The sequence below is a fragment of the Molothrus ater genome, chromosome 11, assembly GCF_012460135.2.
Source record: "Molothrus ater isolate BHLD 08-10-18 breed brown headed cowbird chromosome 11, BPBGC_Mater_1.1, whole genome shotgun sequence".
NCBI classification, from domain to species: domain Eukaryota; kingdom Metazoa; phylum Chordata; class Aves; order Passeriformes; family Icteridae; genus Molothrus; species Molothrus ater.
Window position 1 is genome coordinate 14,424,118 of NC_050488.2, and position 25,338 is coordinate 14,449,455.

The 25,338-nt window shown below is 39.9% G+C and overlaps 1 protein-coding gene across 5 annotated transcripts in view; it reads left to right on the forward strand.

The window, feature by feature from the left end:
• ATXN7 (ataxin 7) overlaps window positions 1-23,033 on the forward strand; it is an 86,731-nt gene extending 63,698 nt beyond the window's left edge. For all 5 annotated transcript variants that reach the window (XM_036390839.2, XM_036390841.1, XM_036390837.2 and 2 more), the window contains 8 exons: window positions 10,928-11,180; window positions 11,827-12,089; window positions 12,828-12,910; window positions 14,615-14,880; window positions 15,295-15,493; window positions 16,365-16,486; window positions 16,767-17,718; window positions 18,849-23,033. In XM_036390839.2, coding sequence (XP_036246732.1) covers window positions 10,928-11,180; window positions 11,827-12,089; window positions 12,828-12,910; window positions 14,615-14,880; window positions 15,295-15,493; window positions 16,365-16,486; window positions 16,767-17,718; window positions 18,849-18,866 — 2,156 coding nt within the window. In that variant the 3' untranslated portion in view covers window positions 18,867-23,033. The remainder of the gene's footprint in view (window positions 1-10,927; window positions 11,181-11,826; window positions 12,090-12,827; window positions 12,911-14,614; window positions 14,881-15,294; window positions 15,494-16,364; window positions 16,487-16,766; window positions 17,719-18,848) is intronic.
• The last annotated feature ends 2,305 nt before the right edge of the window (window positions 23,034-25,338 follow it).

The following is a 25,338-nucleotide window of genomic DNA, read 5'->3' on the forward strand; positions in this document are numbered from 1 at the left end:
CAGCACATAATTTCACTGTGCCACACGCACAATCCATCTCAAGGTGAAACCTTGTGAATATTTACTGCTTAGTGTTACTCAGAAGCCTTTAGACATTGGAAAATAGTAGGTAAAAATGCCTGGATTGAGGCAGTTGGCATATATCCTCCTGCTATAACATAGGCAGGCAAAAAATCCCATTGTATTCTCTGTGCCATTGTGTGCCTTCCCATGGGCCCAGGCTGCTCTCTCCCTGTGTGAGTGTCCCGTTATGCCTCTCCCTTCCATTCCAGCTCCTGCCTTGATGCCCAGCTGCTGGGGTTTCTTAGCAGTTGGGTTCTTTGTCCTCACTCTTACCCAGAAGGAAGACAGCTTTCTGCATTGTTCCATGTGGGAATTACATTGCCTGATCTTGGTCAGTTTATTTGTGGAACAAGCAACAAAATAAATCTTACTTGCCCTTTTGTCCCTAAAATAAGAATGAGTCAAATCAAAGAGTAAAAATCCTAGTTTCTAACAAATACATCAGTGCTGGTTCCCCACATAGTATTTTGAAGTCAAGAATTTTGTGAACCACTAAAATCTGTTGGGGACTTATCCAGTTTTAATTATGGGTGTGAAGTAGAAGGGTGTATGGTAGAAACAAATCCTTTAAAAACATACATCCCTCTGGTACTAATTTTAGTGGTGGAAGGAGTAGTGTTTTAAAAACAGCATAATCCAAGGAAGTGTCTTTGTATTTCTCAGTTGTCATTAACAATTAATGGGTAAGTGACATGAACTGTCAACTTCTTGAAATTGGTAGCCATAGAGGAGCTTGTTGTTGTCTAGTATTCTGAGTGCATAAACATGGGAATGTTAGCATTTAGTATCTGTGGTTTAGGATTTAGTATTAATTTCTAAGCTTGGTAATAGGAGCAGTAACCTCCAGGTTTCTGCAAGTTTCTTTAAATAAAGAAAAAAACCTCCAACCATAACAAAGCCCGGTCTGCTGAAATGGTACTCCCTTCTTCTGTTTAAACCTTCTTAATGATGAAAAGTAGTGTTATAACACACTGATGCTAATACACAAAGGTGTTGTACAAGCCAGCTGCCTCTCTTCTTGGCAAACTTCTTATTTTAGTGAAAAAGTAATTTGCCTGGTTTTAAAAATGAATTTGTGTGTAATTTGATAAGTGAGGGAAGACCAAAAATTTCAGCTTTGATTATGGTTACTTAAAATAAGAGCAAAAGCCACAAACTGGTTTTCCCTATTCCTTTTGTCAGCAGATATGCTGTAATTTTTATAAGTGATTTCTTAGGAAATGGTCCAGAAATTAATCATTTGGTAAAAATTAGATTTTACTGTCCATGTCCTGGCTTGGGTGGAAATCAGACCTTGACAGTCAGACCTCAGAGCATGGAGACTTGGGACATAGACACCCATCTGGAAGTTCAGGCCAGTAAATAGTGAAATTTGCTGCTGGAACAGCACAGCAGGAGTCTCTGCCAGGGTGCAGGGACTGTGTCCCTCGGAGCAGGGATACCCCAGGGAGCTGCAGCTCCGTGTGTCCCCAGGCTGGGCCGTGTTACCCGCGGTGGGGTGGCTGGTGACAGGCACGTTTCTGGAGAAATTGTCCTGGAGCCGCTGGCAAGGCCTGGCTGCTCTCGGTGGGAATCACAGGAGCACGCACAGAGCCTGGGCCTGGCTGTGTCTGACCAGCGCCGAAGCCACCCCGAGAGCGGCTGGCAACAAGTTTGGGGTGAAGCCGGGGGTGGGCAGAGGTCTGGGGGGCACTGGCGGCCGCGGGGTGCCCGAGGCCGGCCCGGAGCTCCCGTGGCCTGGGGGTGCCCGAGGCCGGCCCGGAGCTCCCGTGGCCTGGGGGTGCCCGAGGCCGGCCCGGAGCTCCCGTGGCCTGGGGGTGCCCGAGGCCGGCCCGGAGCTCCCGTGGCCAGGGGGTGCCCGAGGCCGGCCCGAAGCTCCCGTGGCCGGCCCGGCTGCGGCCGGCGGCGCTGCCTGCGGAGCCGCGGGCCTCGGCGAGCTCTGTGCACGGCGTGGAAAATCCCACAGCGAGGGATTAAACACTGCAAGCGGCCCCGTGAGCCCTTCTGAAATGTCACCGGAGCCGTCTGGCACGGCTCCAAAAGCGGGCGGGCAGCGAGCTGGCCACGGACAGGGACAAACCCCGGAGCTCTGATCCTCAGGGCTGCAGGCCGGGCAGAGGCAGTGCCACACAGCTCAGATGGGGAGACTGGCAAGAGAAAAAAAAAATAGCAATCAAACATTAGACAGCCGATTGCAGTCCCGTCAGCCGCTTAGATAAATTGGCAGCTGTTAATCAAAATGTTAATTAAATAAACTAGTAAGAGTGTGTTCATTTTAGCTTGTTTTCCTGGGCGTGCTCGCCCGTGTAATTTGTAAATCAGAGGGCAAACACACTGGTGTTACACTCTGCGGATGGCTGGCTGTGGGCAGGAGGGTCTGGGCTCCGGAGGAAATGGGAAACGCAGGCACAGCCTGCATGTGTAAAGTGCAGTCATGTTTTTCATTTAAAAGGTTAAACTGCACAAACATTTTAGTTAGCACATCCTAATCACAGCATTGCTCCATTCTTTCAAAAGGAAGTGTGAAAAGACTGGTAATATTTAATTTGAAAGACACTATTGTGCAGGCACAGTAGGCCTGTGCCCTCATTTGACTGTATTAGTGATTTCCCTAGGATTTTGCTACAGTAAATTTTTAATTAGTGTAAAGTTTAACGTGGTCAGTGTTTTTACACATGAAAACAGTTGTTTAATGCCAATTTTGATTGATCAGTGATAATGAAATAAGTAGCAATGATATTTTTTTATCCTTCGAAACTTGCTAATGCCTAAAAATTGGGTAAAACTTAGAAATTAATACTAAATCCTAAACCACAGATACTAAATACTAATGTTCCCATGTCTATGCATTTAATTGGGGTAAAGTAATGTAAGGATTTGACTTAAAAGAAGAAACCAAGTTATTTGCTTTCTACTGATGTTGCAAATTGCAGGGTTACATTTCAAGAGATTTCAAATTTTGTAAATTTGAAAAATATTGCAATACCACTGATTTGCTTCCCATCATCCTTTTCCATTGTGAAAGAGATAAACATTTTGTGCTTAAAACCTCAGAACAGAAAGAGGGGTGCTAGCAGTGCAGGCAGAACCCCGTGCTGTTCTCATTTCTTGAGTTTTTCCTGCAGGTGGGCACTGCCCCTCAGTGTGGAGTGCCCTCTTTGCCAAAGGGAAGCACATGGGTTTGCACATCTGTAGGTGTGACAGATGAGACATGGGTGTGACATCAGAGAGAGCCCCAGGAGCTCCCTTCTCACTTCCATCAGCAGAGAGGGGCTTTGAGGTTGGCCAGTTCAAATAGCTCTGTACGTGTTTATATTTTAGTTTTTAATCTTACAAAGCCCTTGTATCATGGCAGTGGATGTCACTAGTTAATCAAGCAGTACATAAGAAAAATATTTGTGCTCAGTGTCTTTTTATCCTCTAGTTTCTTAGTGACAAAATCAAAGAATGTGATTTCCTTAGCTGACATCACTATTTTTGTGTATACCCTGTGATATTTCCTCCCATTTCCACGCTCAAAGTCAATTCCCTCTTGTTGATCTCTTTTGTGTGGAGAGCTTTCCATTTCAAGGCTTTTCTTTTATACCCATCTTCAGAACTTCAGTTAGCTGTAGCCCCCTTTGTATTTTGGGTCACTAACAGCTGTTAAGCAAGTTTTCATTGTCAGCACCTTTTCTTTTGTAGCAGAACTAAGTCTGACAGTCAACATAGGTGTAAAGAAATAGCTACAGGGGAAAACATTTAATTCCCAATCTGGTGTGAATAGAAGCATTGGGAAGATGAAAGCCAGGCAGGCATTTGGATAGGTGAGCTCATCTGAAGTCATGACAATATTATATTATGTGATAAGGTCTTCTCAGGAACATTGTTGCTGCTGAAGAGGAAGAACGTGGTGTTAGAGATATAAATCTAATTTCTGGGTAGAGAGTGGGCTGAGAGCAAGAAAAGCAGAAATTAGGAGAAAAGCAGAAATTAGGTGGTGGTTCGTCCCTTTTTTATTTGCATGTTTTAACACACCATTCTTTATTAATCTTTTGTTTACCAAAGTTTAATAAAAACTTTGGAATAATGTTGGGATGAGGTATTTATTTTGAATTTGCTTTATACCTTTTTTTGAAAAACTGAAACTTTTCTTTATTGTCATTCAGGGTAAACATAAGCAGCTGGGAAACTGTTGTCTTGTATTTTTGAGAAAGCTGACCCAGAGTGTCAAAGCTGACTCCCAGTGCATCTTGAGGCACTGCTGATCTGTACTGCTTACCCCTGTCTGTTTGATGCTCTTGTTTGTCAGCACTGTGGCTCTTCTGAAGTTTATTTCAAATAAGAATTATTTTTTTAATAGTGGAAGAATTACTTACTCAATACCTGCCTTTTAATCAGACAGGTATTGTTGTGTCATTAACAGGCTACAGAGATTAGTGTTCATAGTGTGGATGTTGTAATCTCTCCATGGCCCCATTACCATCTGAGACACTCTACTGTCCTTCCATAATAACTTTGCCATATTTGTATTTCAGTGCCTAACAGATTTATAGGACAGTTACTGACCACACTTCTTGGCAAGTTCATTGGGGAACTGTACCAGAAGTTTGGGCTTGGATGTTAAAGCCCTTGGATTTGGGTTTGCCTGGGCAAGGAGGAGGATGAGGTGAACATCCTTCTCTGGGTGATGAGGGGAAATGTTCTGACAGCCAGGTCTCCCTGGCTCCATTTTTGCTTGTGGTTCTGCTCCATGAATAATTTAGTGTCCTGCTTCTCTCAGTTTTCCCACCCTGTTCTGAAGAGTTTTACTGGTCTGAGGGGGCTCTGAATAGCTCAAGCCAAGCTGATGGGAGTGTCCTTAATTCCAGTTTGCCACTACACAACACAGAAAAGCCCAGGCTGTCTGCAGACTTGGGATGGCACTGTGCTTGATGCTTCAGGGGAAAACCCATGTATTTTACAGAGGAATATTAAATCCTGTGGAAATTGATTACAGAACCATTTGCGTGCTGAATACAAGGGGGTTTTGAAAGGATTAGTAACAAATAAGGAAAACCGAGAAAACTGGTTGTGGAGGGGCAGCAGTTGGGAAAGGGAGATACTTGAAGGTTATTTATTTAAATACATTAATTTATTGTTATATTCCTAATAACTGTGTTTGCAATCTGCTCCTCACTCTTTCCTGTGGTGGCAATCTTGGCTGTCAGGGGAGGTGTGCTGGGTTTGGAGCTGTTTTGCAGCAGGTACCATAGAGGAGATGGCATTCCTCTCCAGGTAGTAATTCTCTGTTACTAGAGAATTAAAACCCATCCTGGCTGTGCTGTAGTTATACCATCAAAATCATAATGTAGCCTAAATTATAGTTACATAATTATCTCCTCTTTGAAATATTTCAAAGTACTGAAGTTGGCATTCAGAATCTTACTAGTGAGGATGATCACTTTCCATTTCTCCCTCTCTTTTCTTCAATGGCAGCAACAAAACTGACCCTGTTTATGCATAATTCAACACACCTTTATTGAACATACTTTGCACAGTGATCACTTGTGAGTAGATTTTAGTTCTCCAAAATAAATGTCTAGGAAAATGATAAACTTACTGTGCTGGGTATTTCTCAAGTGAGGAAGTGCAAGACATAAGGTTGCCTCAGTATTGCTTGGCCATTATCAGTTTAAAAGATATTATATATGGCTGTTTCTTAGTGCTACAAGCATACATGACTTTCACTTGGTTTCTTCTTGTGGTTTTGCTAACACTGATAAACCAGTAATATCAGCTGCCAGATGCAAACCAATGGTTTTTTATGAAACAGTGAGACAAAGCATCTCAGGACACGACAGATAGCGCTGGTGCCTGTCAGGCCTTGTTGGTCTGTCATCCTGGTTGCTTGGGCTCCATCAATATTCTGGTTTGTAACCTTGCTGAAGTGAAGATGGCTTTGTTCAGCTCCTCTCTGTTCAGCTGAATGTGTAAGATCAAACACCACGCAGTTGGAGTGACCTCATCCTGACTTAGAGTGTGCACAGAATTGATGGCATGATTAAAGGGACATCAGGGGAAGATTAAGGCAGAATCCTTGGTATCTAGGTCCCGTGATTAGAGCAGGATAATGAAGCAGCAATAAGTGAGTGAGCAGCAGATCAAGCTCCTGCACAGACCAAGCAGCTGCACACTGCCAGGGTGGCAGCAAAGGAGGAGTAATTTGCCTGCTGTGCCTGTGATTGTTTTAGTTCCCAGTTTCTCCTGCAAAATCCTCATGGACCTAATTTTTTTTTATCTTTGTCATGGTGAGATCAGAGCTAGACTAGAGGACTAGAGCTGCAAAGGAGATTTTAGTTGCTTGCTGAGTAAAATCTGGAGCTATGTTGAGGTGCCCTTCCGTAGCAGTGTCTGTGCTCTGCTGTCATGTCATGGATCTTAGTTTGCTGGAGAAAGGCAATTAGCTCTCCAACTGGGTCTCCATTATTCTAGGGAAGAAATACTCTTACTGACAGAAAATAAGTTTTTTATCCTCATGTAGAAGATGTTTGTTTTAATATGCCTGTCTAAATTTCTCAGATGACAAGACACACAGTAGCTCAGTATGCTAGAGAAAAGGACGAGTTTAAGTTTCATGATTATTGTGCTTACACTTTGTGATACAGACATGAAATAACAATTACTTAAGCATAAAGTTTTTTTAATGCTTTGTTTCAATATGCACATCTAATCCTATAGCTGGAGGAGTACTGTAACACTTACTCTACACAATACTCTTAATGTGTGTTAACTCTTTTTCTGAATGTTCACTGAAGTTCCAGCATGTCTAGCTGAACCAAACTCATGTGTATGCTCCTGGGTGTGCTTTGTACTGCAGCTGCACCAGCACTGACACAGGGCACTTTGACTTTTTGCCCAGTACTTATGTAAGGAGTCGGTATAAAAAAAATGGGTTTATGAAACTTGATCTGTACATCTTGTATTTGCTGCCCAAAGCTATTAATTGATGCCCAGAGAGAATGAACAGCACAAAATACTTGCTGGCTTTTCTGAAATAAGTACAAACCTGGGATGAATGTCTTAAATTTTTAAGATTATTGTTGCTCTTAAATTAATTTTTTCTTAATTTTTTTTGTAAGCATGCGGCAAAGAAAGTGGCATTTTATGAAAAATATTTTTTTATGAAAGGATATTGTCTTTTAATATAGCAATAAGTTATGAATCATAATAAGTCCAACTGTTTACTCATTGATAGAAGAGTAAGCAGTAGTAGCCAAACACAATGAGAAGCTTTCTTTCTCTTTTTTTTTTTTCCATCTTTTTTCTTTTTCCTGCCCCTTCTAGGTTACTTTTTTGCACTTTGTCAGAGATTGCTACATGTTTAGTAGGAAATAGACAATGGAAAATAGGATTTGTAAACCCAAGACAATTGGTAGTCAGACTAAGGGCCAGGTAAAGCTTTTTAAGCTCTGGAAGAGATCTATTTTATCAATATCTATTTTATCAGGAAGTCCTGTGTCCTCTGCCTTGATGCATATATAATACTTGCTCAGCTATAGCACAGAGATGCTGTGTTTTTCCAACTTGATAGTTAACAGTTATCCTGGTCATGGAGCAGAGACATGGGATGCCATCTCTCTTCACAGCTTTCTAACTCTGTCCAGCCCTTCTCCACAGTGTCACAAACCTGTTGTAGAAATGCAAAGGTGTTTAAGGAGGAGTTTGCCTATTAAAGTTTAGTGTTAAACACAGCTGTCATTTTAGATCAGATTCTTTCCAGTGCTGTGGCATCAAGGAAGACTTTTGGGTTCTTTCTCCAAAGCCAAAACTTACTTTTTTCTAATATTTAAAAAGGAAAACAACAACAACAACAAAAAAAAAAACACCAAACAAACAAAAAAAAAACCCAACCCTGCCAACATAAAAACCCAAGCAACAACAACAATAAAACCCCTATTTCCCCTAAATTTTAGGATTTAGAATCATCATACACAGGCACAGAAATGGGACTATCACTTTGATCTGCTACATAAGCAATCATGACATTAAAAAATTGTTTTCCTCTTTAGAGTTATGTGAAGGAAAGGGATGTGATTGGAGCCTTTAAAATTTGAAAACTGAACACCTGGAGATAGTTATATTTTTAAATGTTTTCGGGCTGAGACAGAATTAATGACAAATGGGAACTATGTTAAATTGGCAGAAGATTAGTAGAATTTATTATTGTAATATGCTTAGCATCAAAAGCATGGTGGTCTTGATTATTCAGTGCCAGTTTGTGTAGTCATTTTTCCAGTAAAAACTGTGGCAATCTGTCTGTAACTATATTCATGAGATCAAATATGCAATTCTTAACACGTCTGGTTTCAAAAATAATATTAGTTTTCTCTATTAAGATGAGACTTCAGTGCTCTTCACATGGTTTGCAAAGCAGTTCTTAAGTAGATTTCATTTAAAACCATGAATGTTATAAAAAGACTAAAACATTAAATATAAGCAAATTGTAGTAGCAGCCCTACCTCTGTTTGTATGTATGTCAACAAAAAAGTAGGTCTAGCCAGGTTATGAAAAATGAGCTGAAAATTCTTCTTGTTTTGTTGATAGACAACATAAGTCGTGGTTATGCACAGAAGTGATAAGTGAAGATTTCACAGCCCTGCAGTGTTACAATATCTCTTTCAGAAATTGTCCCAGAATTCTAAAAATGTTAATTTGATGGATTTTTTTCTGGGTGTGTCTGTATATGGAAATCCTCTCTGACAGGTAGACTGTAAACTTGTGTGTGATCAGCCTTAGTTCTCTTAGCTTATTTTTTTTTGTTACCACCAATTTAAACCACTTTCTATTAAACTCACTTGGTTGAGCCTGTAGAATGAACATTTGTGCAAATAGCAGTAGCATCTCAGTTTGCAGTTGCCAGAAGAGAAATAGCTGGGATTACTATTTTGTCTAGTTTCTTCCTAATAGATGGAATGCAAGGAGGTTGTCAGTTTTATTCTAGTCCCTTCTTCTTTTCATCTGCTAGGTTTTTTTTCAAGAAAGTAATGCTCTCACTTCCTTCAGAAAGACAACATCATCATAACAAACTCCCAAGGATTGCATTAGTCATCCACTGGCTTATTTGAGATTGTTTGTAACTGTCATAAGCATTTGGATTTTGAATTTTCTAAATATACAGAATGTGGAAGAGCATTGAGTAAGATTTCTCATTATGTCACAGGGTGTAGCATCACTGAACTCTAAATGGTCCTCAAATAGTAACTGAACAGAGCTGCTCAGGGATTCTTGCCATTGCTATAAAAAGCCATTTGGCAATAAGCACTGCGTCATACTAGAAGCACAGGCATTTACTAGAGCATAAATATGCTAAAATATTTCATTTACTGTCTCTTCAGTGGCAGCTGTTCTAGAAAACTAAGTGGATGATTTTGATAACTAATTGTTTTAAATACTACAATTGTAAAGCAGTTGTTCCTTGAGATGGATGATAAGTTGCTGAATTTGTTTGTTATTTTTGTCGGGCATTTCACACTTGAGTTCTCCACTTCTTGGTAATTACCAATCCAGAAATGATGAGTATTTTGCAAAATTTTGCAGAAGATTTGTTAGGTAGTTTGCACCCATTGTTGCAGTTAAACAGAGAAACACACAGGAGTTGGTTCTGTTTCTTTCTTAGTCCAAGCTCTGTATTAATTCATTATTTTAATTTTTCTAAGCTAATGAACACATTTCAAGTGCTACTTCCAAATAGGTCATAGAACACAGATGTACTAATTTACATTTCCCAGAGTGTCACAGGCTTCTGCACAGGTTGCACTGGACTTGGCTGTCACTTTCGGCTCTATTTGTAGCTTCATGAGTAGCCTGCTGCTTCCACGGTTCACTCGAGTCAAAATCTGTAAGGTGATCCTGAGATTGATCTGTGGTGGATTTGGGCACCTCTAACAATACTTGGCTGCAAAAGAGGTGTTACCACTGCCTTTGCACTCCCCTGACAGACCTCTTTCTTGTGTCTCTTAGATCTCTGGTTTTCATTTACTTGATTGCCAGAAGTGTCTTTTAAGAAGGTGTTGATGACACAGATCCTCGAGGAATCACAGGTGTCCATGTGTCAGTGAGCACAGGGTCCATCACCGTGTCTGTGTAGGCAGAGCTGGGAGCTGCCAGGTGTTCTGAGAGTTCATGCTTCTAAAGAACTACCCTTACAAAAGACACTTTTACCCGAACTGGTGCTAGCAACATAGAAGTTTTCATGGTTTGGTGTTAATTAAAAAACACGTCCAGTGATGGAATCTGACCTCTCTTAATTCAGATACTCAGGTTTTTGTAGAAGAGTATCTGTTGCTGCTTTTGATGCTGCTGCTAAATAGAAACAAGAGGGGAAAACCCAACCAAACAAAAACCAGCCCAGTGTAGGTCAGTATTTGAGCTGATGTTCCCAGAGGTGCTTCATACTGGAGGTCTGGTAGATCATACCAGAAGTTTGTCATGAAGTAAAAGTGAAAATGTTGGATTCAATATAATTTTGGTGATTGGGAGACATACTTACAGATAATTCTTATCCTTTAAGGGAATGTGATATTTTGGTTTCCCTGGCCTAAGGATAAGGTTCTCTTGGGTTTGTGTGTCTGAGGTCCAGAGCTGATTGTTTGAGATGGAGGGAGAGCTAAGCTTTACTGGCTGAGATGTGCAGCTCCCAAAGCTCAAAGAGATTCTGGTAACCCTCTGGAGACCAGCCTTGAGTGGAACCTCATGGATTACAGAGAGGCTTGAATCCTCTATGCTCTGTGTGTGGCAGGAACCTCCCAAGACAATAAAAGAAAAATGCTAATGGAGTAACTGACATGAAGTATTTACAAATTCTTTCTATATGGGAGCTTAAAACCCCTTTTCACTCTTTCAGAAAGAAGACACAGCTCCTCCAGCAAGCCGCCTTTGACTCCTCCCTCCTCTTCAGTATTTTCCCTCATTTCATCTTTCCCTTCAAAAAACAAAGGTAGCAGTGGAAGTGGGAGCAGTCGTTCATCCAGTGGAGGTACTAGTGCATCATCATCAAATTCCAAGTTGTTGAAATCACCCAAAGACAAGCTGCAGATCAGCGGAAACAACAGGTTACTGCATTCGGTACAGCACAGCAAAGCTCCCCATGACAAAATGTGAGTGTGCCTTTTGAGAGAGAGTTAAATGTCGTTACTTGCTATGTCAAGAAAGTTTCCTTTTGTTTCAGAGTGTTTTTGGTTTAGAAGATAATCATTTTAAACTCCTCCGGATCTTTTCCCACAGCTTAGTCAAAGGTTATAGTTAATGCTCATATCTGTGCTGAGGAAGAACTCTTGCAAAGCTGCATCTTAAATCATCATGAATAAAGGTCATTTTACTAGAGGCTCCTAATTCTTTGATATAATCTGCATACTTTGATCATAAGGGAGTTTTAGCTTTGATTCAGGTGGTTTTTCACCTCCACATGTGAGATGACAGCAATGCTGGTAAAATTTACTGCTACGGAATGGTGCATTTCTCCCTGGACATAATGGGTCCATTGCAGTTGCTTTGGACAGTTTGCAGTGATGCTCTCTGTCCATGAATGGAAATAATGGTTTCTGAAGTCCCTGGACACTCTGAAGTGTCAGGGAAAAAAGGACAGGAGAGATTATGGATATCATAAGAAATGTGAAAATTAGAAAGATAGTAGGAGGAAGGTTTGCATTTATATTGGGAATAGATCAGAGTGTTGTTAAATAATACCATATTTTAGCTTATTTTTTTTCCAATTTTTCTGTCTTTGTTTTTCATAAATAACAGTATGACTCCATCTGTCAAAGTGGAAAAGATTCATCCAAAGATAGATGGTGCCCAACTGAAAGCTGCTGTTGGTCCAACTTGTTCTACTACTGTGAGTTCCTCAATAAAGACTGGCCTTAATTGTCCCTCAATACCAAAGCCACCCTTGCCTTCCCCTGGACAGATACTGAATGGTAAAGGTCTTCTCTCTGTGCCTCCATTTTTGGAAAAGAAACCTGAAGAAAATACGAATAATAGGAAATTTTTACATAAAAGATTGTCAGGTAATTTTTTAAAATTATTATTAGTTATATTCCTTTTAGTAGAAATATGTATATGGAAATAAGTTCCAGAAGTAAATTAAAACTCCTGTAATACTGTAAATTGTAGTAAGAGTTTTTAAATATTATAATTTAAATCTATAATTTGGCAGACACTTTAAGGATGCAAACACCTTGAAATTGATGTTTCCTTTCAGAAACCTGTACAGATCTCAAATGCCTGTCAGTCCTGACAGTTTTAAAATTACACTCTTACTATCTCCAAAGATTTTAGTTTCAGTTTCCTTCTTTCTATATGGAAGGTCCAAATGTACACAGAAAACTAGTACCTGATAAACTGAAAAATGCAAACCCAGTCTGCTCTTTATACCTTTTACCACAATTACTTTAAGTGTTAGTAGAATGGTAGAGAAGTTCTTGATGCCAAAGCCAACAAACAAAATCCCACCATTTGTTTGTCACAATTCATAATGGTGATCTCTGCTCCTAACAGGGAGCATCAAATCCTCCTTTGAGGACACTTACAGGTGTTTGTGGACTTGAGATCTGTATTTCAGCACACCATAAGCTTGCTGAGAGTGTAGAAAAATTCATTTGTACAATTTTATTGTGCATTTCTATTTGTACATTTGCCTGTGTCGTATTTTAGAAGTTTCCAATATGATTAATTTTTATGATGAAACTAAATGTTAATATTTCAAAATGTCTTTTGCTAACTTTTCAATACTGTATCTTTGACAGAGAGAGAATTTGATCCTGATATATACTGTGGTGTCATTGATGTGGAAACCAGGAAACCTTGTACTAGGTCTTTAACATGCAAGGTAGGATAACTGAATCAGGATAAGATTATCTGAAGTTTTTATTCAAATTCTTGAGGAACATGATAGAAAACGGAGAACTGCAAATTTTTGCTGTTAGTAATTACCACTGTAAGTGGTACCTCTCAAAACATATTGCTCAGAACCAAGAAGAAATTGTTTTTGAAGTTCAGTTAATTATTTATTCAGAAAGCATTTCTCAAAGTAACCTGGAGATTTGTATTTTTGTATAAACCCTTTAAACATGGATGTTGACATGGAACAAACTGTGTCACTCTACATGTAGGTAGCAGGGGCGGTGTGTTTTTCTTTTTGGGAGTAACCTTCCAGTTGTAGATCATGAATTTTAAAATTCCTCATAAGCATTGAAAATATTGCTTATGCAGGATTTCAATAATTCAAGCTCTTCCCTTCTCACGCTCTTTCCTCTCCCCCAGCAGTCTGCAGCAGGTTCTTGGTAGGAATTTGTGTAAATGCTAATGCTGCTGGTTGTACTGCTGCAGCCAGCTCATGAAAGAGCCATGGAGCACACCTAGAGGTCAAACTCTAAATTAAACAATCATAAAAACTTTCAGTCTGACAAAATGTTTCCTCTGGCTCCAAAACCCTTGGGGGACAGAGGGCTGTCACTTGCTCCCAAGGAACCAAGAATCCAGATCCCCTGCACTTGTGTAATATTTTGGTACTTTCCTGCAGAGCAGCTCTACCCTCAGTTTAGGAAAGGTCTGGTAAATAAACCACCTACAGAACAAAGGTACATGAAGCTGGCACTAATGACCCAGAGGAACTGAACTTGAACACATTGCCCTTTTGGAATTACAGTGGGGAGGAAATTGTTTTGCTAATAGAGGAGGGAAAAGCTGCAAGATTTTACAAGAGAAATAGGCAAATCAAAAGTGAAAAAGAAAGAGTAAAATAATTTCTCAGGAAGTCCTTAGAATATACTACTCATAAAATAATTTTTGGAATTGCTATTTGTGTCTGAATTATGTGACAAAATTTTTTACCTACTAAAAAGAACCAAATCAAACCCTTTGTGCCATATTAAAAAGGTATTATGTTGACTTAAACAATTCAGAAAAATAGCTCCCATTTACTTCACTTTACTTAGATTGCTGCCATTTATACACATACACATCTTACTGTCTGTAGTGTTCAGGACACTCAACTTTGAGTCCTCCCTGACTCTGGATTCTGCTGGATGTTTTGAATTCCTCAATATCTATTTGATTACATTAGTTTTCAAGGAATATATTAGTTTATAGGAGGCAGCACAGTACTTTTCTAAATATTTTTCAGGTCTCCCATTAAAGTCTGATTTTAAACATTATTTTGTTGAATAGTTTTTGAAGTGGAAGTAAATATTTTCTCTTCTTGGTTTTGCAGGAGTTGGCGGTTGAAATATCAATGTAAAAATGATTTTTGGTTCTAGTCTTAACCTTATTAAAAATTTGGCAGTTTGGTTTTTAAAAAGAAGTTTGAAAGAAGCCTTTTACCAAATTGCTGGGTTTGTTATTCTGTATCAGACAAGGATATAATCATCCACCAAGTAATTTTAAAGTTTGTTTCCAAGTCGTATTTCCATTTGTTTACTAAACCAGGACTGTAATGATTTTCTCTGTTTTGGAGCTCTTGACACATGTTTTGAGTGTTTGACTTCCACAAATGTCATAGCCTGGGATTAATGATTTATTCCTGGTTCTGCAGACACATTCCTTAACCCAGCGGAGGGCTGTACAGGGTCGAAGAAAACGATTTGATGTGTTGTTAGCTGAGCACAAAAGCAAAACCAGGGAAAAGGAACTTCTTCGACATTCGGATCATCATCAGCAGATGCCCCCTCTCAGGGAACCACATCCCTCACCTACTAAAACTTCCCAGGAGCTGCACCAAAATTCTCATGGAGTTACTCTTACAGAATCAAAGCCTTTATTACCTAATAAACCCAAACCTCACCCCCCCAGTCTTCCAAGGTAAGGAAAATCTGCAGATGCAGTGGTATGAAATGAACACTGGGAGCTTGATGAGGGAGCGATATGGATCTGTTGGATGGGGCAGTGTGTTTGCTGCAGGCCTGGTGCCTGTCTGCAATTAGCAATTACCTGCTGAGGGCAACTCCTGGTGAGGAGGGAGTAGTAAAACTACTGTTTGAAGTAGTAAAAGCTGACTTGCAATCAGTGGAAGCAGTTGAGCAACAATTGGGCAACGCTGCTTTTCCAGGGGTACCACCATACTCTGTGCTTGCCCTTGGCAGGCTGCAAGACCGTGGGCAACACCAGGGATCTGTTAATGCAGATCTCTTTCTCTCAGTAATAATAAACACTTAAAGGGTGGAATTTTTAACTGTACTGGGTTCAATAACACCTGGTTACTGCTTGCCTTGCCAGGCCTCCAGGCTGTCCAGCCCAGCACAGTGGAAATGCCCCCAGTGAGTCTCCTTCTGTCCACGAGTCCCCACACCCTCCCTTGCCTGCAGCTGAGCCAGCATCTCGGTTATCCAGTGATGAGGGAGAATGTGATGAAAAAGAAGAGCCTGTTGAAAAACTGGATTGTCATTATTCAGGTCATCATCCTCAACCAGCCGCTGTACGTTTGCAAAGTTAACCTCAGTCTGTCTCTGGCTCTAATTGTGTAAACAAGTTACTTTGGGGTTTTAGGGGTAGTTTTCTGTGAGGTGTGTGATACTTTTTTTCTTTCTTTTTTCTTTTTTTTCCCCCTCCCTATATTTTGAGAAAATTATTTTGTGGCCTAGTAGGCAGAGAAGGTTTAACTAGTTGCAAAATAAACATGCTAAAAAAATGTGTTCATAGCTCACTTCCCCAGTCTAAAAGAAAACAAAATGCCAGAATACTAAAGTTGAAATTGCTAACTGCTCTAAAGGGCTGTGGTTTTGGAATAAGTAAACAGTGTCTTTTTGGTGCAATTTTCTTATTGGACTCCCCTGTCCACACCCACATACGTTTTTTACTCAAGTTACCAACATGTTAAAGATAGCAGTAAGGTATTTTAATATTTAAATTTTAACAAAAGTTAGTTAGTATAACTAAAATCAAATTTATTGCCCTGGATGTCAAATTATATTCTTTTCAGAAACAAACTTCTAGCTGGTAGCTGGTAGATCCTCAGAAGTAGATGTTACATAAATATGTGTCCCTGTGTATAATGTTTATACATAAACAGACATACTGCTAACCTTCTCTGTTTAATCAAAGGATTTGATTAAAATCAACTTTGACTTCTTCTATTAAGTATGGGAGTATCAGAAGACAAGAAAATTATCTCTATATACCAAGGCCAAAAATTTAAAATTGTTGTTGGACCATAGACATAAAAACTCTTAATTTATTTTTTTTATCTTCTACTTAAACATCTAAAAGCATATTTATCATAAACAAATTATTATTCAGAGAGTTGTCACTGAAAGTAGAAAACACCAATAAAAATCATGTCTTTTCAGTTTTGCACATTTGGTAGTCAGCAAATTGGAAGAGGTTATTACGTCTTTGACAAGCGGTGGAACCATATTCGATGTGCACTTGACTTCATGTTGGAGAAGCATCTTAATTCGCAGATGTGGAAGTGAGTAGAAGTGAAAGAATTCTGATTCTTCTTGGTGGTTGTAGGAGTACATGGAACCTTGTGATTCTAGTTAAAGAAAGTAATCTTGTGTTCAGACTGAAGGTTAATGGTCCGTGCTTTAGATTTTTTGCAACAATTAACTATCAGTTTAACATAATCAGAGGCATTAATCAACCCCAAGATACAATCATTTTAAGGTAGCATTATTAGGATACGTGGGTATTAGTCTGAAGAATGTGACTATGTGGGGTTTTATCTTTGTTTTTTTGTTCACCTGTAGGAAAATTCCTCCAGCATCCAGTACCACAGCATCAGTCCGTGCCCCACATCGGACAAACCTGCTGCCTGCTTCTCAGCACGGTGTCAGTGCAGCAGGGTTCCTCTTGCCCACCACGGTTATGTCATCGCCAGCGTTGGTGTCTCCTTCCTGCGTGTCCCTGAGCAGCAAATCGGTACCATCCCACGGGACAACGCTCAACGCCAACCCCGCTGCTCTGGGCGCCGTGGATCCCGTCTGCAGTATGCAATCAAGACAAGTGTCTTCTTCCCCTTCAACACCTACAGTGCTTTCCTCTGTACCTTCACCTATGGCCAGCAAACCTCAGAAAATGAAATCCAGCAAATCTTTTAAACCTAAGGAATCTCCTGCTGGCAGTGGCACCTGTAACAGCACCGGCAGCGTCAGTAGCAGCGGCGGCTCAGGAAAGAAGCGTAAAAACAGTTCCGCACTGCTCGCACCTTCTCATTCCACAGAGTCCTTTAGAAAAAACTGTGTGGTTAACTCTGGAAACTCTGGGACCTCCTATCATCCCTCAGTGACAGCTTCGTCCCACAGCGTTGGCCTCAACTGTATGACTAGCAAAGCTAACTCTGTTAGCCTCAAACATGACCAATCAGGGAGGGGTCCTCCAACTGGGAGCCCTGCAGAATCCATAAAGAGAATGAGTGTGATGATGAACAGCAGCGACTCCACGCTCTCCTTAGGGCCCTTTGTTCATCAGTCTAGTGAGCTGACTGTAAATTCACACAGCAGTTTTTCACATTCACATACTTCCCTTGACAAATTAATAGGAAAGAAAAGAAAGTGCTCACCTGGTTCAAGCAGCATCAACAGCAGCAGCAGCAAATCAAACAAAGTTGCCAAATTGACATCGGTGAACAATGTTCATGCAAAACACACTGGTGCAATCCCAGGGACGCAAGGACTGATGAACAATTCTCTGTTTCATCAGGTAGGAAATCTTGTCTCAAACTGAGCCAGCATGAAATGCCTCCTCACATGCTTATAATTCATGTCTTCTCTTTAATATTAAATAGATAGCCAGTTCCAGGTCCTGCTGGAGTAAAAGGTAGTTCTTCTTTTTGTCCAGTACTCATTTTGAGTGTTTTTATGGTACATTTATTCAAGACTTTTATAAATGTTCTAAATAAAAAAGCTTTACTTTAGGAAAGAAAAACCTTAAATGGGATATTTCAAATTCCTTAGATGCTGTTGCCTGTGAATTGCTTTCAGATAAAATTAATTCCTCTTATTTTTAAACCATAATTTTAAAAAAGAATCTTGCCAGCCTGCCATGGAACTGAGCTATGTGCCTCAGCCTGACTCCTTGTTTCTGTGTCAGGAATAAACATTCTACAAAGTGGAACATAATGATGCTGATAACAGAACTGTGATACTGTGATAAAATAAGCCTATTATCCCAAGATGTCATTGACTAACTTCTTAGTAATAATGAGATTAAATGTAATAAATCAGATAATAAACCTTTTTAGTGGGTAAGGCAAATAGATATGCTATAAAGGAAGCAGATCTCGTGAGTATGTAAGATCTCATTTTAAAAATTAGTTTGGGGTTTTGATTTTTTTTTTTTAAACAAATCTCGCTGGAAAAGTAGTGTATTCAGGATCAAAAATCCAAGAAACTTTGTTTTCTCTGCTGCTAAAAACTGAAATCACTGTAGCTGGAGAGCCAGGAGGTCGGTAAGAACTTTTTGAGAGTGGTTTCTTAATTTTCAGTTTCAGCCACAGAGGAAGATTTTCACCTTTTTGTGTGTTTACTTAAGAAAAAAAGCCTTCAGATGGCTGAATTTATTTTTGGACTTACCTAATAATTACTATTTCAACTATGCAATATAAGTAAAAAAGAAATATGATTTGAGTGAACTAAGAAGGAAAGCATGCTTGAAAGCATTACAGCTTGGAAGAGGTTTAGCTGAGGATTTTCAAGTCTCAGAGAGACCAACCTCAGGTTATCAAGGTTGCTTTGTGCCTGAGATTTTCCCTCAAATTTGCTCTTGTTAGCCACAAACTTAGTTTGTTTTCAGTGCCTGCACTGATGGTTCTCTCTTTTCTTGCCCCCAAGCCGAAGGCCCGTCCCTGATAGCTGAAGGCACCGAGGTGAGAAACAAACTGGACAGTTTTCACTACAAGCAAAACCTCCATCTGGATTTCTGGACTCCAAGATGCCTTGAGTTTTCCCAACTTCCCATGGTCCTCAGGTGTGGAAATCTACTGGACTGTCACTTAAACAAGGAATTTCCCTGAAGCCATGTCTGTAGCAGTGAATATACTAGAAGTGGACACTGGATGAAGTTCAGCCACATAATTGCTCTTATCAGTGTTAACAGTGGTCTGGACTGTTTGCTACAAATCTGTGAGATTTTCCTTACAGGAGTACATCATCTTGCCACTATTTGACATAGTTTGGCTGGGCAAACGAATGTTTTCTGGGGGGAAATAAACATTACTGTGGACTTATTTTTATACTGATGGTGTCTTTTGTAGGTGATAGCTAACCAGACAGACACCCTCAATGGAGAGGACCCCGTGACAAGGGGAAAAATGTGTGAGGCACAATGGAAAGAAGCCCTCAAGAAGGGAATATGGCTTTAGTGTTTTTTATAGCAATGTTCCTTTAATGGAATATAAAAAATAGCACAATTCAAAAAATAGTCTGTTTTGCCCAGCCTTTTGCAGGTAATTTGGGATAAGAAGCTATCAGGAGTTTAAAACAAAACAAACCCAACAAAACCAGAAAAACTTGTTTGAGGCCACTGCTCAGAAAACAAGTATAAAAATTCCGTATTTGTGTGATACAAAAGCTATTTTCTATTCTTTTGAATGAGATTTTATTGTGGAAGAAAAGTTAATTTTGTTCTTTAAAAATTCCAAAAATATCAAACAGACAAAGGCAAATAACCTCTAAAACTCTATGCCCAAAGAACCTATTTATTGACCTATACTGTATACCACAGGCCTTTGTTTTTTTTAAAAGAAGAACTGTATTGATGAAATTAGGCTGGATTTGTCTTCCTCTTCCAGCAGATAAAATCAGCCCTTTTAAAAATGAGTTTTTAAAATATTTAAATCTTTTTTAACAACCATAAAAGTCAGTTTCTTTCTGCCTTGTTTGTGTAACAGAATTCTTGATGTGTGATGTCTTCTACCACTCAGTAAGATTTTTTTGGTTTTAGTCAAAATTCGGGAATAAATGCCAATTTGACAGCAGAGTTCACTGTGAAGCACTGGTTTGTGCATCACAGTCATCCCAGGCCCACCCAGGCTTTATGAGCGTGGGGGGCTTTACAGTTTTGTATAACCCAGCCAATTTTTATGAAGTATTTTGTCTTGCTTAAAACACCTCAAAAATTAATTCCGCCAAAGGGCTCATTGTATTATGGTTTGACTCATCTGGATGTTTTTGTTAAGTTTTTAAACATCAGGTAAAGGCTCAAAACTGACTAAACTTTATTAAGGGGGCAAAGCAAAGGAAGATGAAATCCTAACAAAGAAGATTTTTATTTTCTGCCTTAAAGGGGCATCAGCTATTGCTGAGAAGAGACAATCTGAGCCTGTCCAGCTGTTCACGTAGCCCAGCCTTCTCCCCATTCTGGTGGCAAGTAGTAAGTACATCAGGGAATCCAAAGCCACTCTGAGTAGCAGTTGCTTAGTTGTTTACCTAACAATGCTTTCAGTTTCTCCTGAACTTCCTATGAAATCATTGTTATACAGCAAAACAACAAGAAGCCTCTATGCAGACACTTTAGCTTTGAATTGATACAAAAGATCACACTGAGAAAGCAATGTACTAGAGACTTATTATGCAAACTTTAAAAAAAAAAAAACAGTAGACAACTTTTCAGGAACAAAAGTATTCGTATTTAATAGGATGCCCTGTTGAAAGGATTGTTAGAACTGCAATTGGTTTAATAAAAGGAACCAAAGTGAAATGCTACAAAAAGAAATCCAAGTGTAATAAATCCTGCACGTTTGGAGAGAAATCCATGCTCTGATGAAAGTCCCTGGGGCAGAGCTTCCACTTCAGGATAGCATCAGTCACAAGTGCAATTTGACTCTTGGTAGAAACAAAGGTAAAGGAAACAGAAATTTGGTAAGATTGGGCGCTGGCGAGTTTGTGATTGAACTGTCCTCTGGTTTTTAAGGTTCTGTTGATCTGAAAGCAAAATGGCAAATTTGTGCTCCTTCAGTAGCATGCAGATGTGTACAAAGTGAATTCCTGATGGCTGCTCCTCCAGAGCCAGTGGGTGCAGCCACCTGCACCATGTGGGCTTGAGCCACTGGAGCAAAGAGTCCGAGCATAAATTCTGCCTGCCCTAGACCTGCTCTAAATATTATGTTCTAGATCTTGGTTGTAAGCAGAACATTGTTCCTGAAGCTTTTATTGTCACATAGCTCTTGCTGTAAATAATTAAGGAAGCTTAAAATTAATTTTCCTTGCAAAATTGAATTTGCAGTGGCTGGGTTGTTTCTAGACAGATTTTGGTATTAATTTAAGAGATACAGTTTTTATAGTCTTTCCAACTTCTCGTTATGACTCCTGCAGTTTTCTTAACCTAAAAAATTGCTGCAATGATGAACAAAGAATTATACAAGAAAAAAAAAACATACTTTTGTATCTTTATTTTGGAATTTCTTGTTCTATTATAAATATTGAAGTATCCCTATTTCAGAAGACATATTTTGTTAATTGATTGTACATATTTAAATATGTATTTTTGCACAGGTCTTTTTTTCTTATATCCAGTTTTGGTACAATTGAGATCATCTAGTATTTATTTATTAATTAATTAAAAAAAAAAAAAGCAAATACCTTTTTATAATTTGAAGTGGTTCACTGCCAAGCCAATAGTTAACATGCCTACTTTGCAATGTAAGGGATGCCTCCGTTTTGTGAAAGCTGTGTCCCTTTTCCCTGTCCTGGGAGTGGGTGGATCCACGCCGAGGATGGCCGAGCCCAGAGCCCTCGTGGTTGATGTGGCATTGATTGCTTCTCAGTTGCCTGACTCCCAGCAGATCCATAGCTAAGTGACACACTGCTTCTCTTTTTTTAGTGTTCGTGTGCGTGTGTGTGCGTGCGCATCCGTGTGGGTCTCATGTGGTTTAAAACTAACGGAAAAACTGAAAGTGCCTGATATAACTAGTTTTAAGCTTGGACTGTTTAGACAGCTTCTCCTTAAAAGACTTGAATGTTCAGTTGAAATTTTGGAGCTTGCTTTTTCCACCTATATATAATATATATGTGTGTGTGTGTGTGTGTGTATATACACACACGTGCATATATCTATATATCTGAAATTAATGAGATGGGTACACAAAAGAAAGCAAATTATGCTGGTAGCTTTTGTAAAATCTTTTAATTTGAATACCTTCTGTTGGAACAATCCCATTGATAACTCATATTTAGTATAATGCCAAGGGTTTGAAATATGGTTTTAACCAGCAGTTTATTTAATTGTCTTATTTTGGGAAGGGGGGGAGCAATATTCATTAGTCAAATAATTTAGAAAATGTTCCAAATTGTTGGTATTCCAAAACAAAGAAAAAACCCCTAGTAAGTACCTCTTAAAACCATGAAAAAAATAAAGATGTGATTTCCAAATGACATTTCTAAGGCAGTTGTCTTCCTGTAAGAGTTCTCTTGCCAAGGAATCTCTCGTCTTTTACTCATTCTGTCCTGGAGGAGGGAATTGGGCTTAGAAAGATTCTTAAATGTTTCACTGTTCAGCAGAAAATAATCATTTTTACCTTTTGTGCAAGATATTTTATGTTTTAAAGATAATTTTGAAATGAGCACTACATAATGTCAATGTGAATGTAGGCCTTGGAAGCATCTTGCTCGGTGTTGAGCCTGGTTCTAAAAGCAATCTCCTGTGTAAAATGTGTGAATAGTTTGATAATTTGTATACATAATCAAGAGCATCTGATCAGCTGAACTCTGTGTTGGCTGCTGTATAGTACATGAACAAATGTCATGGGATAGAAAAATTACTTTGGATATTTAAAAGAAAAATAAATATATAGTCTATTTGTTTTGTAACAAGTTTCTGTAAATAAAATAATTTATACTATTTATAAGAAAAAGTTGTGCTTTGCTTCATGAAAAAGATTAGTTTGTTGAACAAACATGTTACTAAACAAGGCAATAAAATTAGGACTTTTCAATAAATGAGGTTGGTTGCATGGAATATATTATATGTTTCTGCTTCATTATAAAATCCTTCGCTATTAAAGGAAAACATTATCTGTATTGGTGCCTATGTGAACTAATTTCAGAGAATTGGATGTGGTCAAATTCTGTCACTGTCCCTCAGCATCATGAGTCAGCCCTGTAGGTTCAGAGCTTCCCATCCTACGGGGGGCTGGTACCTGGTTTTGAGCAGTGCCTTTGTCACTTCTGCAGCATTTTCCTTCTGTGCAAAGGATCTTCTGTTACTTAGGGTTCACACTTAATATTATTTTCTAATCAGAATAATGAGCAGCAGCCTTTACAGCCCCAGATGTGGTTATGTTGAGTCATCATGTTTCCTGGATTTTTTTTCCTCCTAAAAAAGTATCTTCTGTGTTTTCACAGTTTGAAGTTCCAGTGTATGGATTCAGCAGGTGAAACACTCCTGCAGAGCTTTTCTCTGCACGTGACTCTGGACTTGTGTGTCGTGGGTGATTTCGGAGCAGTTTGTAAAACCAGTAAAGCTCCTGTTACTGGGACAGGACTTCAGAGTGACATCTGTGGCAAAGCTTCCTTTATTCTGTCTATTTTGTTTTGGTTTAGGTTTTTTCCCCCCTTAAAACAAGTTTTTCATAATATTTAGGATAAATGCTGCAAGGTACAAACAGGGTTCAGACAACAGGCAAGTTCTTGTTTGTCTTTTTATAAAAAGCACCTTTAGTAGTTGTACGTTTACTTTTTGTGCTACTGAGTATTTTAATTTCTTTTTTTGTCTTCCCTTCTTGCAAATCCTTTTTCTTCCCAGTATCAATTTTTACCACCTGTGCCATCCTGCACGAGCTGCTGGCGCTGCAGCTGGTTCTGCAGAGCTGTACCAGTGACCACAGCCCGGAGCGCGTGGGAGTGCAGAGCTCTGTGCTTGGCATCGTGTTCAGGCAGGTTCGTGACTCTGACTGCTCCAACACTGAAGGAATAACTCTGCATTTTACTGCATTTTATACAGGGTTCAGTGTCCTCTAAAACTGGCAAGGTTAAGAAAGGGAAAAAAGGTGCATTCACTCTGTGGAACCCTGAGCTGTCGGAGCTCTGTGGAATTGGAACATTCTCCCTCTCCCCTTCATTTGCTGCATTGGTGCAGTGCAGTGCCAGTGCCCCCCTACCAGGGGCAGAGCAGAGCTGCTCCTTGGGTTCTCTCTTCTGGTGATTCCACTCACTAAAGGAGTTAGTGATGAAAAATAGTTCTGACCAGGTGCTGAAGTGGAACCCAGTAAGCACAGATGTCCCTGAACCGGGTGGAAAAGTTTCCCTCCCATCAGTTACTGCCTCATAGGAAAATACTCCAGTTTATATTTGGGACAGTAACTTGGTGATGTAGGAAACTGCCAATGCATGCAATGAAACCCCAGGGTCAGAGGTTCCCTGTGTGTAGGGTTTGTGTGTCTGTACATCTTGTCAGTGCCCTTTGCATTTAGTATCAAAGCTGGGGAGATGCGTCCTGGGAGCCCGAGGCTGTTTGCTCTCCCTGGCGGAGCAGTGTTGGGCTCAAAGGCTGCAGCCCGTCCCTGGCTGCGCTGCGCAGCTCGGGATCAGGGCTGCGGAGTTGGCCGCCTGCCCTCCGGCTCTGCGAAGGCCGGAGCGCCGCTCCGTGGGCGCCTTGTTTACACCGACTACCAAAGCAACCCAAAGGAGGGTTTGCTTGCCCTGGCTCTTTAAAATGCAAATTCCTCTTGGTGCATTATTATCACGTTCTGCTGCAACAAATAATCAAATGCATGTGGCTTGCAGGATCCACCGTGGGACGTTTTATTTTGACTGGATGTTTTTTTCAGTGCGTTGGCTCAGAGCTGTGTTAGCCGCTGGATTCCTTCCTAACAAGCAGCATGGAAGCTTTGTCATGGATAAGTGGCATATGCTTGGGGTTTTTCTGACCCAACAAACTTCAAAAACCTTTAAGGAACTTGTTCAAACTAATGTGGATTGAAACTTTATTGCCAAGGAGGAAAAACAGCCTGAGAAATGCAGTTAAAAAGCTTTGTCTAAGCCTATGAGAAATAGCTGGTGTTGGTATTTGTGCCCAAATTGATACAAAAAAGTTTTCTTCAGCATCCGCAGGGGACTGTGTTGCTGCTTGGGTTTGGTGGTCTCTGACAGTGCTGGGAGTTTTTTGTCCTCCATTTTGCAGTTTAGGTCCCTTCACCTGAGTCCTTTCCTGTCCATGACAGGTGACTTTTTCCTAAAGCCAGTGCCCTGTCCCAGGCCTGCAAGGCTGGACCTTGAGCTCTGGAGCCCAGTGTTCAGCAAGAGAAGCACCAGAGGTGTTGGCAGGTGAGCCAGAAACTGCACAGAAATGACATTTCCACTGCTTTTTATCAGAGCTTTACTAACA